The following is a 16,541-nucleotide window of genomic DNA, read 5'->3' as shown; positions in this document are numbered from 1 at the left end:
TAGTGATCTCTCTGCACTTCAATTGTGTCTTCTGTAAAGCAGGGGAGAGAGGAGTGCTAGGTTTCACAGAGACATTGGGAAATGTTCTACGTTTAGCAGTAATTCAAAACATAGTGTTGACTTTTGTTTACACTTCATTCATTCATTCATTCATTCATTCATTCATTCATTTGAGACATGGTCTTGTGTAGCCTAGGCTGCTATACAAATGCCCTATGTGCCCAAGGATAAATTTGAATTTCAGCTCTTCCTGCCTCTTCTTGTGTGCTAGGATCACGTACCTGGTTTATGTAGTGCTAGGGATAGGACCCAGGACTTTGTGCACATTATGCAAGCATTCTGCCAACTGGCTGCATTCCCTTTATATTAAAACCAAAAAAGTGTGCACGTATAGGCCGGAAGTTAGTATAAGGTGTCTTGGAGCAAGCAAGCCCCGGGTTTCCTCCTGCCTTTACTCCTAGCACAGGGACTAGAAGTGTACATTGCTGCGCCTGTTCTTGTAACACTTGCACTGTCCTGTAGACCAGACTTGGGTTCTCATGCTTCAGCTGTGAGTGTTGTACTAATTGAGTTCCATTTCCAGTCCTGACATCATTTTTTGTTGTTGTTTTTTTATTGCTGCTATGTTTGGTCAATACGATTACTTTCCAGCTTTGTAAGGATCAGTGTTCTGAATGGCTTTGTTGGCCATATATACAAAACATTTTTGCCTCTCTTGTTCCTTTCCATACAAATGCACAGGACTGACATAGGTGTACACACACACACACACACACACACACATACACACACACGATGGCTGATGTCCTCCTTTTACATTCAAATCATGAACATAAATGCAAACAATAAAGAATCCAAAAGCAGCGGTCCACACTTGGGCTTGTCCACAAAGAAAGATCATTGTCTACAGGTATGTTCTGGCTCACCAATCACACTGGAACCTACCAGCCCTCTAACAGATCCCAAGCCACCCACAGTGCTAGCTCCATCCACACAAAGTCTGTCTACTGTCTGTGGGCAGGTGCCTTATTCTTGCTTCATTTGGGGATGATTTTATTTCAGTTGTTTTTGTTTTTGTTGTTCTAAAGAGTTTAATCATTTGTCCCTCTTTCTCCCTACCCAGCCCCCAAACCTCCCCACTCCAGCCTCCACTGCGCATGTGTTATGCATCCCTCCCCCATCCTGGGTACCAGTTGGGTGCTTTCGGGTTCTGGAGATTGAAGAGATGGAGCAGCTTCCTCAGCAACGCCCGGCCCCTTAAAACACTGCCGATTTGAGCCTTCTTCCTCCCTGCAACCTTCAGCAGGGATGGAGTGAAACAGACCCCAGGACCTGCCCGCGGGGATCAGCAATGGAGTTAAAGCAATCTCTCTCTGTTCATCTGGAAGCCGAGAAGCCTCTGAGGCGCTATGGGGCGGTGGAGGAGACAGCATGGAAAGCGAAGGGACTGGGAAGTGAGTGTTCGGGCAGGGACCGGGTGGGGACAGTTGGAGACTCCGTGTGCTGAACTGGGGGCCCCTAAAGCAGAGAAACGCAGGGCGAGCAGACTGGGGAAGCGCCCCCGCAGCTGGGCTTCCAGTGTTGCACAGCATCAGTGTTCTTCCTACAAACAAAAGAGGGGACCCTCCAGGGCTGGGTTGCACAGGGAGGCTCCTCTGGAAATCGCAAGGCAGCTAAGCTAGCCCAGCTGAGCTGGACTAAGGAGTCCGAGATCCGGCAGCCTGAGGCTGCTTTTGCGAAGGACTGTCTTCTCTGCATCCCAGGAGGAGGGATGCTAGAATGTTGAGATGCTTGAGGGCGCAGGAGCCAAGGGCGGCTTGGAAAGCGCCCACATTACAGAGATGGGGGAGTGTCTGCATTCTCTTTCTGTCTTGAGGTTCAGGGCATAGCTGAAATCCCAGCATCTTCCCTCCTCCTCCTTCTGGGTCAGAGGAGGGGTGAAAGAGCAAGCAAGGGCAAGGTTAGCACTGTGCAGCCCCCTCCCCCACTCTGTTAGCCCTTGACTTAATGATCCAATTTGGTTTGGCTGTTTTGAAGCAGACCTCTACTCATCGGTTCTCTCTTTGGTGTTTTGGTATCAACAAACATCTCTAAATGAATTCAAGACTTTTGCTGGACTCAGTACTCGAAACTCTGTAAACAGTGGAGGCTATCTGGAAAGTCTAAGGTCACTGATGTCCCTACGATCCTAGGGGCTTCCCAATGTCCTCCACCCTGCCTCCTATTCTGATCTGGCTTGCCCAGCAGCCCTGGTATAGCCTGCAGGACTGGAGAAACCCCTCTTACCTTCTTAAGGGCCCTGCGCCTACCTGCTCTGACTGGGTATCTGGGCTTAGTGCTCTTCCCCAGGAGCAGCCCATGAGTTACCAGTACTTAAAGTATTGTAAATAAGCTCCTTTTCTATCCTCACTTGGGAGAAAGTTGTGTGTGTGTGTGTGTGTGTGTGTGTGTGCGCCCGCGCACGCGCTTTGTGGTTGTTTTCTCCATTCTTGTAACTATGGACTCAACTACTCAGCGGTATTGTGTTTGGATTTCAAGTTCAAATGTCTTCATTCCTGCTATGATGGGTGTTCTGATGCTTCCAACCTCTTTCTTTCTTACATTTTCTTTCTCCTTTTAGACCTAGGTCCTTTATCCTGCTTCATCCTCCTAAGTCCTTTGGCTTTGGCACTTTGAGGTAACCTAGAGGTTGCAGGTCTGTGGTTTACAAGCTCAAAATAATACCATCCACGGCTGCCTTATATTGTTAGATTGCCATGTCCTGAAAACTTCAGAAACACCTCTTATTTCTCCCTGCTGCAATCTTGTGTGGCCTTGCATAGATGGGAAGGCGGGGGCTTGCTAGAGAATACAAAGGGAAATGGTAGGACCGGGATCAGACCCAGATTAGTTGGACTCCGTACATTTTTCATGAAGGTTTACTGCTTTCAGCATTCCTGGGTCTGTTTCAATGGTGGTCAGTAATTTTCCAAGCAGGTAGTAGTCCCTGCAGTCCATAGTGCTTGATAGACGGTTGGGTCTCCATAGAGTCAAGGAATCCCTGGTTTGACTAGGGCTCTGCTCTTTGGCTAACAACATGACAAGGTGTGTTTCTGTCCTCTACCTTTGCTCTTTGAAAATGGGGACAATAATATCATACACCATGTGGCTTCATATCATGAATATTGAATAAGATGGTACATGTAAACCTCAGGTAAGTTCTCAGGGCACAGCTATGTTTCAGTGGTTGCTCTATCATCTGTAGAGGGAACTCAGTTTCATCCTTTCTATTCAACTGCATAAAGCAAGACTGAGTTAAAACTGCAATATTGGTCATAGCTCTGTGACTTCTAGGCCAGCCAGGCTACAAAGTAAGGCCCTGTTTCAAAACAAAAACCGAAAGCAAACTGAAATATTGGGCACTTCCCTAAAGCATTCTGTCCTCTCTTCCTCCCCCATCTTTCTCTGTCAACCCCCACTGCCCCCAGGTCTCATATAATCCAGACTGGCCTCAAGCTCTCTGTAGCCAAGGATGACCTTGAATTTTTCTGCCTATCCTCCCAAGCGTTGGGACCCAGGTGTGTGCCAACATACCCAGTTCCTTCCCATTTTCCCACTGTTTACTGGGACCAAATTTGAGCACATAGGGAAAACTGAGGTAAGAATTCACTTTAAACCATATAAGTCCCTGAAAATTTTGTACTTCTGAGTCCTGGCTGTACTCTCTGGTCCTTTTTGTCCAAACCCTCCAAGATTCTTAGACTTGCTTCTTGTTCCATTGCCAGGTCAGTTTCTTATGTGCCTTGGCACAGGTCCTCAAACCAACCCCCTGCTCTTTAAGCTAGTCCCATGTGAAATCTCAAAGCGGGAATCCAGAGGCCCACTTTAGACTCTTGACTCTGGCAAATTTGGGCATTTTAATTTCTGTCTCCAACGAAGCATTTTGGGCTTTTTTTTTTTTTTTTATGTAAACATCCTCTCAATTCACAGGGGTTTGCAGAGCCATTTGACAGGTCTGAGCCTCTATTCATTTATTAATGAAATATAGAAATTAGTAATACTGGGGCTATGGCCAAAGAACTGCCCAGGCAGTCCTGCTGTGGGTGACACAGACATGCTGTAAAAAGAGCCCATTAAAAAGATTCTGTTTCACTTCTGCATGTATTTAAAGATTTTTCTAAAGAACTCAGGAGTGGAAAGATGGTAGACTTGGTTGTTTTTAGCTGAGATTGTATTAATTGCTTCCTTTTATTTCAGCTAGAGTATTTAGAGTAGAATATTTATGTACTCTGACTTATTCACAGATAGAGACAGACTTTGTGAATGCTGGGCAAATGCTCTACCAACCTAGCTATACCCCATCTCTCAATTACGGAATTTATTTAACCTACTATCATTCTTATTTGTGGTAAAGGTGGTACTGAACACAAGCACATGATACTAGACAAGCACTAAGCCATATTTTAAAGTCATCTAGGCCTTGAACCTATACTGTAGTCCAGGTATGACTTGAACTTGGAACCCTTTTAGGCCACCTGGTACTACATCAGCTAAAATTTTTAGATGAACATATGTGATGTACTATAGTTACAGTAGGAAAGATGGGAGTGGGGTGTAGAGGTACAGACCTGACATGGAAGTACCAAGACAAAGAGGCAAGAGAGTCTGAAGTTCAAGGTCATCTTTGGCTACAAAAAGAGTTTGAGGCTAGCACATGAGGTCCCATCTCAAAATCAAATAACTAAAACAGAAAGAAATTAAAGAATAGGAATTTGAAGTCAGGTGTAGTAAGTTCAAACTAGCCCTTGTCCTTTCCAGCTCTGTTTCCATGGGTGTTTGCTTTGTCTATAAAACAGGAACAGATGGGACTAGAGAGATGACTCCATAGTTAAGGGCACTTGACCCAAGTTCAGTTCCCAGCAACCACATTGGGTGGCTCATAACCATCTGTAACTCTAGCTCTAGGAGATCTGACACTGTCTTCTTTCTGAATTGTACAGACACTCACCTGTGTGCCCAACAAATAAATAAAAATAAATACTTTACAATGAGAATAATCATAGTAATGGATGCTTGGGACCCTCGGAGAACAGAATCAGGTCATTTATCACACAGCCTGGTCTTCTGTGAGCCCCAGGTCAATGCCAAATGGTTGTCATAACAGGACCCAAGTGGAAGCCCCTTGGATCTGCAGAGATTATTGATAAGTGTATCTGATGACTGCAACCATGCCACCTTCTTCGCTGACTATGCACAGAAAGACACCTTTAGTGTCCTGCCTCCTGTGCATGTTCTCATTTCTAGGGATTGAGCTAGGGCCTCATGAATGCTAGGAAACCATCTAGTATTTTCTCACTTGAAACAGATTCTAAAAAATGGCTTCTATTAATCTTTTCATTCTTCAACCTTTACCAGGTAGCCCAGGTTGGCTCAAAGTTGAGCTCCTGGTGTTTCTACTCCACCTCCCATTTTCCCGTAAGCAATGGGGCTTTTTTTTTTTTTTAAATAACTCAGTTGGAAAATGCATAGTGACATTTCACTGTGGTAAGATCTATAAAAATATTGCTTTCAACTGACTGTAATTAATTAAGGGAGACACGAAGACAAGGTGCCTTTTGAGAAAGCTCAGGGCTTTTGAAGATCACAGTGGTCTGTTGTCAGGGCCATGTCTTGGCTGATCTGAATATGTCTTAAAGGATGTTGAACTGGAGTAGGGGATGTGGGGGGAAGGTGGCCTAGAGTGTATGCTGGGGGAGAAGTTTTCCAAGGGCATCCAAGGTAGGAGGGGCTGCAACAAAGCAGCCAGCACAGACAGCAATCTTCCCAGAAGCTCCTGGAAGACGGCTGTTACTTCCAAGTCTAAAGATGTGAAATGACTAGCAAGAAGATCATTAACTGACCAGCATCTCCGGTTAATAAACAATGCAGAGCTTGAAGCAGTGTGACTTGCTGCCTGTCTGTGAATCCTCTGTTGAAGGTTTCTGCACCCTTGTCCTTGATTTGACTCATATTCTTTGACTTTTTGATTAGAAAGGAAAATTATTTCTCATTTTATTTTAGCATTATTATGTCCTCTTAATTATGAAAATAATACATTTACTTTTTGTTGTTTAGAGACAGGATCTCATGTAACCCAATACAGTGGTTTGAATAGGTTTGGTTTCCATAGATTCCTGTGTTTCAATGCTTGCCATAGGAAGTGGCACTGCTAAAAGGTGTGACCTTATTAGAAGAGGTGTGGCCTTGTTGGAGGAAGTACATCACTGTGTAGGAGGGTTTTGAGGTCTCCTATGCTCAGGTTCTGCCCAGTGTGGATGATAGTCTCCTCCTGGTTGCCTGTGGATCAATATTTAGAACTCTTGCCTCTTCCAGCATCATGTTTGCTTGCACACTGCCATGTTTCCCACCATGATAGTTGACTATACTTAAACTGTAAGCCAGCCACATTAAATGTTTGCCTTTATAAGAGTTCCCTTGGTCATGTCTCTTCACAGCAACAAAACAGTAACTAAGACACCCAGGCTGGCTTTCATTCACCACATAGCCAAAGATAACCTTGAACTCCTGATCCTCCTACCTTTACCGTGAGAGTGCTGAGGTGGCAGACAAGTGTCCTCACTCCTGGCAGTGCTCTAAGAGATGTCCATACAGTACTGAGCAAGGCAAAAGCTCCCCTATTTGGAGGGTTTATTTAGGGGACATCAGGACATTAGGAATGAGGGTATCAGATTAATATCTAAGCAGTGTTCTAGTCATAATAGATATTTCCTGAGCATTTTCAGGGAGGAATACTGCTTATCTGGTCATCAAGGAATACCTGAAGAGTATTGTGACATTCTGACATGCAAATAGCAAGGGATCCAAGCTCTAGATGCAACGACTTTTGGAGTATTCCAGGAAGAGGCAGGTGGCTAAGGCAGCTGGAACCCAGTGAGTCAGGGCAGGATGGATGATTAGTCAGGAAGGAGGCAGGCCAGATATGATCTGTAATTGGTTTTAAGAAAAGTCTGAAGTTTATTGCCATGGTAAAGCATGTTGCTAGGCCATGCTTTTCCACATATTTTATGTATTTATTAATTCTCTGTGTGGGGAGGGCATGTGGAGGTCAGAGGAAAGGAGTCTGTTCTCTCCCCCCATGGTGTGGGTCCTGGGGTGGTCAGTCTTGGCAACAAGCCCCTTTACCCACTGAGTCACCTTGCTAGGCCCCTACAGGGTATTTTAAGCAAGGGACGAACTGAAGCTGGCTTTTGTTTTAAATGGTCTCCCTGGCTATCAGGGGAGAGTAGGACCAGACAGCTGTGACTACACAGTGGTGCTTGAGCAGTACTGAAATGTTTCTTCTTCCTTCCTAATGACATCCATTTTGAGCACATGGGGAATGGTCTTGAGTGTGAACCGTTGACTAGGGGTAGAGACAACATGTCTGGCCTGTAGGAGGTCAGTCACTGAGAGACAGCATGTCTGGCCTCTAGGAGGTCAGTCACTGAGAGAAAAAGTAGAAGACATGTATTTCCTTACCCTCTGCCGGTAGGCTGCAAACTCAAGTCATGGCTACTATAGAAGCAGGGGTGTGGAGTTATGAAGATGCTGATATTAAAGAATTTGTTTTGCTTTTATGGCAGGCTTCAAACTCTTAGTGATCCTCCTGCCTTAGCTTCCTGACTATCAAATTTACAAGCATGAGCCATCACCCTTGTATCTGATGGGTCTTGTTTTATGGTTTATTTTCATGTGTTAAATGGAGGGGGAAAGTCAACAGTGTTTACTCTTGGTATCTGTGTTTCTCTGTGTAGCCCGGGCTATCATGGAATTCATTCTGTAGACCAGGCTGGCTTTGAACTCAGAAGTTTATCAGCCTCTGCCTCCTGAGTGCTGGGATGAAAGGTGTGTGCCACTGTGCCCGACTCTTGGTATCTGAATGGTTATTAAACACTTGTTAAATAGTCCTTGGAGCTCAGCTGTGGACTCACAGTCTTACTTCTCATGGCAAGCTATGAGATAGGCAGGTTGTAATTGCCATTTTATACTTGAGGAAAATGAGGTGTAGGGAAATTAAAGAAGTTGGTGGAGGTCTTTTTTTTTTAATTTAATTTTATTTTTAGTTTTTATTTATTTGAGGCTATGTAGCTCTGGCTGTCTTGAAACTCAGGCTGGCCCTGAACTCACAAAGATGTGCCCATCTCTGACTTCCAAGTGCTGAGATTAAAGGCATGTGTCACTATACCAGGACTGCTGAGGGACTTAAAATCAGTAATTGGCTGAGCCTAACCTGATCTAACTCCAAATGTCTCTTTCCAAAGAGGTCTGTTACTTCCTGGCCCAGTGTAGAGGCTGCAGAGATCGAAAATAAAGCAAGACATAGCTTGGAACCTCAACAAGCATAGTTATGGGGAGAGGGGAAGCAGTTAGAAGAACACTGCGATAGTGTTCGTGGAATAGACCAGTGCTCTCTGTCAGCACGAGCAGGAGATGAGAGACCAGTGCTCACAGGGGACTTTAGGCTGACGCAAAGAAGAATGTTTGCACTTGGCCTGTGAACTAAGAAGTTTCTAGAAGTAAAGAGAGGTAAGGATGGCATTTCAGGTAAACTGCCAATTTGAAGAGAGGACATCCCAGGTAAGCCACCTGCTCAAGGCAGGGAGGAAGCAATTTCAAAGGTCAGAGTCCATGCACTGGCATTGGGTTTTGCTTTGATTTTTTTCTAATTTCTATCTTCTTGGCTTAATGAAATATGCTTCCATTGTGTTACGGGATTGTGGATCCATGTGGTCTCTGATCCCAGTCATCTGTTTCCTTCATGCACACGTGGTCTGGAAGCTAACACAGGCAGAGGCTTATATGCCAATCATGTGGTCTGGAAGCTAACACAAGCACAGGCTCTTCTGGAGTAGCCTTTCAAAACACTGCTTCTGAGCACCCCTGAAGAGTCTAACTACACTGTTTTCTCATTCCCTCACCATTTACTTGCTGGACAGGATGAATGCCTACTCTACGCTAGCTTCAGAGTGGACAGTGCCTAGGGAATGACAGTAAGGTTGACTGCTGGCACACATGCACACATCCACAAGCTTGTACACACACACATACATTTATTTTTAAAAATGACTGGTAGGTTGGTGGAGCTGTATGCCCAGTGCCTATCACATTATCCAGCACTGAGACCCTTCTCATTCAATCACTAGGCACCGAATTGGGAGACTGTTAATTCACGAGGCTGAGGTGAAATGATTTCATTGTGTTTTTTGTAAACCTTTAAAATCATGAAATGGTGAACGGAAGGCAGAGTCTCAGTTAGTCTGTATTGGCTGTCCATCTCCTTGACATAGTTTATTCCCAAGGTTGTGCTTTTCTGCAAGAAGCAAGATGTTAAGATTACAAAATATGAAACTGGAATGGCAGTGTTGTTGATAACCAGTAACATTGACAGTATGATTGTGGGTAGAGGTTGGGGTAGGTTCCCACAGGTAGCAGATTCCCAATTCTTAGATGCTACCATGGGTGGGGCACTGTTCTTAGGGTGTTTTTAGAATTACACACACACACACACACACACACACACACACGGGGTGAGCCACATTTATCAAGCTGGTCCATGGCTTCTTGGCTTTTGGCTAACATCAAGTACAACATATTGGTCCATTCAACGGGCATTCGGATTCATGCAGGGAACAGGGACATGCTGGTAGAATTTGTGGTGTGTTGCAGTCTTTTTTGGAAAGTAGTCAGATAATAGCTCAACATTCAAAATAGGGGCTGCAGAAATAGCAGTAAAGCATCTGCCATCCATGCACGAGGACAAGCTGGATACATCAGTCTGCTCCTGTGCCACGGACCATCCCAGTCGGGTATGGGAGTGCCTGGGATGAGGGTTCTTGAAGGCTTGGTGGGTAAGGATTCGGCAGTGACAAACAGAAACAAACACAGAGTGTATTTTGCAGCTCTCAAGCAAGGGTTCTATACATAGAAAAAAACAAATATTACAGCTCCTAGGAGATGTATACAGGAAAGCAATCATCATTATCATTTGGCACAGTAAAGCACAAGAATCATCCAAGCATATCAACTCTGAAAAGATATATTCAATAAATCACAAATAGAACAGATAACATCATTATTATTATTTGACACAATAAAAACCATTCAAATGTTACAACTCTGAAAGGACGTATTCAGGGGGCGGTCATCCAGGGCTGGTGGCAGATCTCCAAGAGCAGGTTAACTAATCTTTATGATCAACTATTATTTAACATCTAATACCTGATATTTTTATAAATCTTCAATGCACAAATTTAAACTATTTTAATTTTTATTTAAAACTTTCTTTACCATATACAAAATCCCACCTCTGATGACACACATGTAGCCATATAAAATTTTATTGTTGGGAACATTTTATTTATCATAATACTGTTATATAACTTTGTAAATGATTACAAAGTAAAGTGTCAGTTTCCCCGGAGGCAAGGTCATGTTAGTGACCCCATCTCAAGGGATGGTTTCTTATCCATTTTCTTTGCTTAAGATCTTGGCCTAGGCTATCAAGAACATGTTGTAAATAAGAAAAGGAATAAAAGAAAATAAAACAGATAAGATGCCATGAGAACTATGGCTCACTGTTTTATTCCAGGCAAGAGTTCCACAACCAGTTCCAGGAGGTCTACTTCTTTTGAAGTTTTCACCTCAGTCTGTGGAACTTGTCACACAGATTCCACTGGGGTTGGTGTGGCACTCCTGTAATCCCAACACTAGGGAGATGGGGATGGGAGGGCTCCTGTAAGCTCCAGCTTCAGTGAGAAAACCTGTCTCAAAAGATTAGACAGAGAGTGATAGGAGAAGACATGTGACATTAGCCTGTGATCACCACACCGTTGTGCATATTCCTATGCTCCTACAAAAACGTAAGTGTGTGCACACACAACACACACACACACACACCTCACAGGTTTTGACCCAGCAACTTTACTGATGCTAGCTTTTGTTAAATACTGAAACATTTATATGTTCTGAAGAGAAACATAAAAAGTCTGCCCACAGGAAATAGAAACCTTAGTGCACAAAGAGATTCACTGGACACAAAGTGAAGGCATCTAGAAGTTATTGTTTATCCATATGAAATGCTGTGCTGCTGTTAGCAAGGCTAAGTTGTCTCCCAGGCTATCTTTGAGAGACAGAGGAGGTCCAGAAAGTGTCTGTGGTAGAAGTTCATTCTTGTGAGACAGAATTCATGCTCTTCCCTTACTTCCTTATTTCTGCTTCCTTTTCTCACTCTGTCTCTGCATATACAATATCTATATGCCTGTACAGAGAGATACCACATGTATGACCGCATTTGCATTAAAATTTTATTAATCAGCTTTGCATTATGACAATGAAACAGATGAGGCAAGAAGCTTGTGAAGAGAAAAGCTGTATTTAGCTCACAACTTTGGAGATTCAAAGGCTAAAATCAATTGGCTCTATTAGTTTGGTTTCTGGTGAGGTCAGTAGATGTGTGTTTACATTGCTGTGAAAGATACTGTGACCAAGGCAACTCATAAAGGACAACGTTTAATTGGGGCTGGCTTACAGGTTCAGAGGTTCAGTCCATTATCATCAAGGTAGGAGCACGGCAGCGTCCAGGCAGGCATGGCATGGGAGAAGCTGAGAGTTCTACATCTTGTTCCAAAGGCAAACAGGAGAAGACTGGCTCCCACATGGCTAGAAGGAGGGTCTCAAAGCCCACCCCCACACAGTGACAAACTTCTTCCAACTGTGTTTGTAGGCTGGGAGGAGGGACCATCATTTCAGAAATGTTCAAACTGTGGGTAAGTATATATGTGTATGAAGGTGTGTGCTAATGTGGGTCTCAGATTAAGGAAATTTAGTTGTATCTGATGGAATCCTTCTTATCCCAACACTACAAATATTGTTAGTGTTTTTAAATTATAAATGGAAATCAGTCTTTCAGACAAGGTCTCACTCCTGCCCTGACTAGCCTGAAACTCTCTATGTAGACCAGATTGGCCTTGAACTCACTAAAATCCACTTGTCTCTGCTTCCCAAGTGCTGAGATTAAAGACATAAACTACCATGCCCCACACTACCTTATCTTTTGATGCAGGATCTTTCTTTCACCAGTTTGGTAGACTAGCCGGTTAATGAACCCCAGGGACAATCCTCCTGTCTCTACTTCCCCAGCTCTGAGAGCACAACTCCACAGTTTTTTTGTGTGAAAGACAAATCTGGGTCTTCATGTTTGAGCAGTAAGTGGTTTACTGTCTGAGACATTGCCTCTGTGCCTGGAATCTGCTCTAAAGACAGCAAGTTCATCCGTAAAGGTTCTGTCCTCATGAGTTCTTAGTTTTTCACAAAGGCACACTTCCTTATTCCCTTATGTGGGGTTTAGGTTCGGTGTCTGGGTTTTGGAGGTTCATGAACAGTCTGCAGTGAGCTCCTTGGTCAAGACGGAAATGATGACAGCTGAAAGCTGGAGATGCGGCCAGCTTTTTCTCCAGGGCTGAAATACTTTTAGCTCTTAAGAGGAACTGCCATTCTGACAAGAAGCAAAGATGCTGAAATGATTTCTGTTTGGTTCTTGCCATGCACAGATTTCCAGGATGAGATAGAATGTCATCTCTCTGTGTTTACAGGTCTGTGTAAATCTGGAGACCCACTATCCATCCAGATTAAACCCATCTATCTTCAGCCTCTTTGGATAGACACTATGCAGGTGTCAATGGGGCTCTTCCTGGTGGTTACAACAATTGAAAACTGGTCCTGCAGAGTTGTCTGCTGGGCCTCAGCAGCTGTGGTAGGTGCCAGGAGTTGAGCAGCCCTGTTCTCTGGGGTTAGTTCTGCCTTAGTTATTTCCCAGAAGCACACTGGATGAGAGACTAGGGTAGTTTAGTCATCTCTGCTGACATAGCTCTTTTAATAAACAGAGGTATGATTCACAAAGTTAACCATGACCTTGTGTCCTGGATACTTTTCCTGTTGCTCTGATAAAATACCCAACAAAGCAATTTAAGGCAGTCTGAGGGTCCAGTCCATCATGGTGAGGACATCAAGGCACCAGGCACTTGAGTGGAAGCTGCTTGTGCTGTATGCGGTCAGAAAGCAGAGAAGGATGGGTGCTGGCGCTCACCTCACTTTCTTCTTTTGATTCGGTCCAGGACTCCAGCTCAGGGAATGGACCTGCTCATAGGTGTAAGAGCCAAAGTTAACAAGTAAGTCCCACTTGCCCAGGGACAAGATAACTTCCTGGAACACTACACCAGGTGTGCTTGATCACCACATGGAGGTGGGAAGAACATAGGCAGGAAATCCATCAGAAGGTGTGCTTGCCCCTGATTGACCCTGTTGGGAAATGCAATGAATTATGGGTTTTGCCTTTTTAAGTCCCTACAAAACATAACTGTAGCCACTCCCTGGAATCCCAGGGTGGACCTGACCAAAGTCTATCCTGGTCAGTATTTAATTAATGAAAGCTTGCTTCAGATTTGGTTCAAAATTGTGGAACTGGTTTTTCTCTTGAGAATCTCAGTATTAACCACAGTTTAGGCAGATTTTCCTTCCCATGTCTATTAACCTAGTCCAGGTAGTGCCTCACAGGCTTGCCCAGAGGCTTGTGTCCTAGGTGATTTTAGTCCAGGTCAAGTTAAAAGTCTTAACCGGCACAATTGGTTTTCAAAGTTGTTTTTTTCTTTCTTTCTCTTTTCTTTTTTCTTTTAAGACAGGGTCTCAGGCTGACTGGGAACTTTATAGGTAGCTGAAGATAACTTTGAATATCTGATCCTGTCTCTACTTTCAGGTGCTGAGATTAAAATGCTGTCTCACATCTGGTTTATAAGGTGCTGGAAATGGACTCCAGGCTTTGTCCAAGCTATGCAAGACCTCCAACTGAGCTTGAGCCCCAAACCTTAAAGTTTATAATGTATTACCATTTAGTGCTTTCATAAAGTGGGGCAAACATTCTTGCCTCATTCTCATACATTTGTTCAACCCTAAAGAGAACTCTAGTGGGATTACAGGAAGGAAGCCTTCTCTATCCTATTGCTAGGTTCACAACTGATATCCCAATAACAAATGATAACAAAAGAAAAAAATAAGAATTTGTCCATATGGGTTGAATATTCCTTATCTGAAACATCTGGAACCAGAAGTATTTTGAATGCTGATTTTGAAATGTTTGCATATATTTGCATATGCACAATGAGATGTCCTGGTGATGGGGCCCAAGCCTAAACACTAAATTCATTTATGTTTCATGTTTCTATATACATACAGCCAGATCATTTAATACCATATTTTTAGTGTATTTTTGAATTGATTATGAGGTGTTACTCCACATTCTGTATGGTATTTTCAACTTGAATTATTATATTGGTGCTGAAAAGGCTAGGCACGCAGCTCAGGAGTAGAGTGCTGGCCCAGTACACATAATGCCCAGGCCTCTGTTTCTAGCCCAGTATACATAATACCCAGGGCTCCATTTCTAGCACTATAGGAGGAAGAAAAAGAGATAACTTCAACCTTTTATACATGGGCCATGGTGTCTTATACCTATAATTCCAGCACTTTGAAGGCTGACACAGGAGGATTACTGTGAGTCTGAGGACCATGTCTCCATAAAATAAAATATTCCGGGTATTTAAGCATTTAAGACTTTTGAGGTTTTATGGGACCACGTGGTGAAGTGTCAGAGGACACTGTAGAGGTCAGAGGTCAAGTCCAGCTGTTATTCCTCAGATTCTGTCCATCTTGTTTTTGTGCATGTGACAGGGTCCCTTACTGACCTAGACTGGCTGGCTAACTAGCCAGCCCCAGAGACCCTCCTTTCTTGGCTTCCCAAAACTGGAATTACATGCTGTTGGCTTTTTTCATGGGTTCAAAGAATCAAAATCTGGTTTTTGTGCTTGCATAACAAGCATTTTATTGACTGAGCCCTCCCCAGTTCTCTGTGTGACATTTCTTCCCTTTGGATGTAAGACAGGATACCTGCCACTCAATCTTCAGGGAATAAAAGCCTGAGGCTGTCCAAGTAACCTCCCTATTTCTGCCATTTCCTCAAATGCCATGGGGCCATATTTTGGGCTAACATGTTCTAAGCCTCATTGTGGCCCGTCTCCATGTCCTTAGCACCCACTTTGCTCATTTTCTTTCTGAAGAGTATTTTTATATAAATAGAATTCATCCAACATATGACCTTTTGTGTCTGGCTCATTTCCTTATATCATATTTTCAAGAATCCTCTGAGTTCTAGAAAGCATCAGCACTTCAAACCTTGCTACTAAACGCTGCACTTACAGGAGGCTACATTTAGTGTATACACTCATCTGTAGATGGATAACAAAAACTAGTCCTCACTCCATCACTGGGCTCCACCCCACAGCCATAAATACCTGAGTTTAGGATGCAGATATTCTAGTCTGATAGTATTCCTATCTCCTCTCTTCATCTCCATCCTTAGGATACCTCTGTCTTTAACTACCAATGTCTCAGTATTCTGTACACATGGGTGTGTACACATATGTGTATGCACAGGCACATGTTTGAGTACATGTGCATGTACACACACACACAAACACACACACACACACACACACACACACACACACACACACACACACAGAGCGAGCACTGACAATAAAAACTGTTGCATGTGCTCAGAGTCAAGCCAAGGGAAACACAATTAGGAGCTCCTGGAAGCAAGAGAAAACTTCCATGCAAAATGGCTTTGATTTCACTCCAAGTTTTCCTGCCTAGAAAAATCACTGCTTTTGACAAATTGAAGTGAAGGAGAAATTGTCACTTCCACTTACAGTCAAAAATATTTCAGCTGGCTGACTAGAAGTACCCTGTACACATGGAGGAAGAGGAGGAGGAGGAAGAGGAGGAAAAGGTACCAATGGCCAATCCCAATAATATTCTGACATATTAGGTACTCCTAAGCATTGAGAGGTCCTTTATCTTCTCCAGTGGCACTGAGTGCATATTCTCCATGGTAATTCTCAATTGCTTCTATTACTGCTATCAGGCATAGAAGTAAAATGGGGATGCTGAGGTACACCTATCCTATGGGCTTGCCATCTCTGGCTATACATTAGAGCCCCCCGAGTCACATTTAATACACTCCTCCACTTTCCTTTCAGGGTGGACTATAGGCCTGCAGTTCAGAGGGAGGAAAATATCCCCAAGGTCTGAGCAGTAACAGAAGTCAGTCTGAACATAAATATGTATATGTATGTATATGTATATATGTTGAAATGAAAGAAATAAAAAGCAAGTCTAGGATGTACCTCACTATGTTTGCCTAGCACTATGTTTGCTGTGGAGAGTGGTCTGAGTTAAGTTTATTTTGCAAAATTTTGGTCCATGGATCCGTGAAGAGCAGAGAATTGCAGTAGGGAGCCTGTGGTTAAGTCAAAGCTGCTCACCTCATGATACTGGGAAGCAGTTTCCCAGTATCTCCTTCAAGGGTGTGTACCAGTGACATAACATTCTTCTACTTAGAAGTTCACTCTGCCCACATAATAGGTTGCAAGACATTAAACTTAGGACGTAAGACTAGCCAGTTCATTAGC

The 16,541-nt window shown here is 43.5% G+C and overlaps 1 protein-coding gene across 2 annotated transcripts in view; it reads left to right on the top strand.

Moving 5' to 3' along the window:
- Positions 1-1,172: 1,172 nt before the first annotated feature.
- The window catches only part of Bmerb1 (bMERB domain containing 1), a 138,278-nt gene continuing 122,909 nt past the window's right edge, over positions 1,173-16,541 (top strand). The window contains exons 1-2 of one of the 2 annotated variants that reach the window (XM_028778402.1): positions 1,352-1,454; positions 6,176-6,178. In XM_028778402.1, coding sequence (XP_028634235.1) covers positions 1,352-1,454; positions 6,176-6,178 — 106 coding nt within the window. Of the gene's footprint in view, positions 1,455-6,175; positions 6,179-16,541 lie in introns of both variants that reach the window. The other variant, XM_028778403.1, reaches the window with a different exon arrangement.

This window comes from Grammomys surdaster, unplaced genomic scaffold (assembly GCF_004785775.1).
Source record: "Grammomys surdaster isolate TR1022 unplaced genomic scaffold, NIH_TR_1.0 334, whole genome shotgun sequence".
Lineage (NCBI taxonomy): Eukaryota > Metazoa > Chordata > Mammalia > Rodentia > Muridae > Grammomys > Grammomys surdaster.
This window is presented reverse-complemented; position numbering and strand designations above follow the sequence as displayed.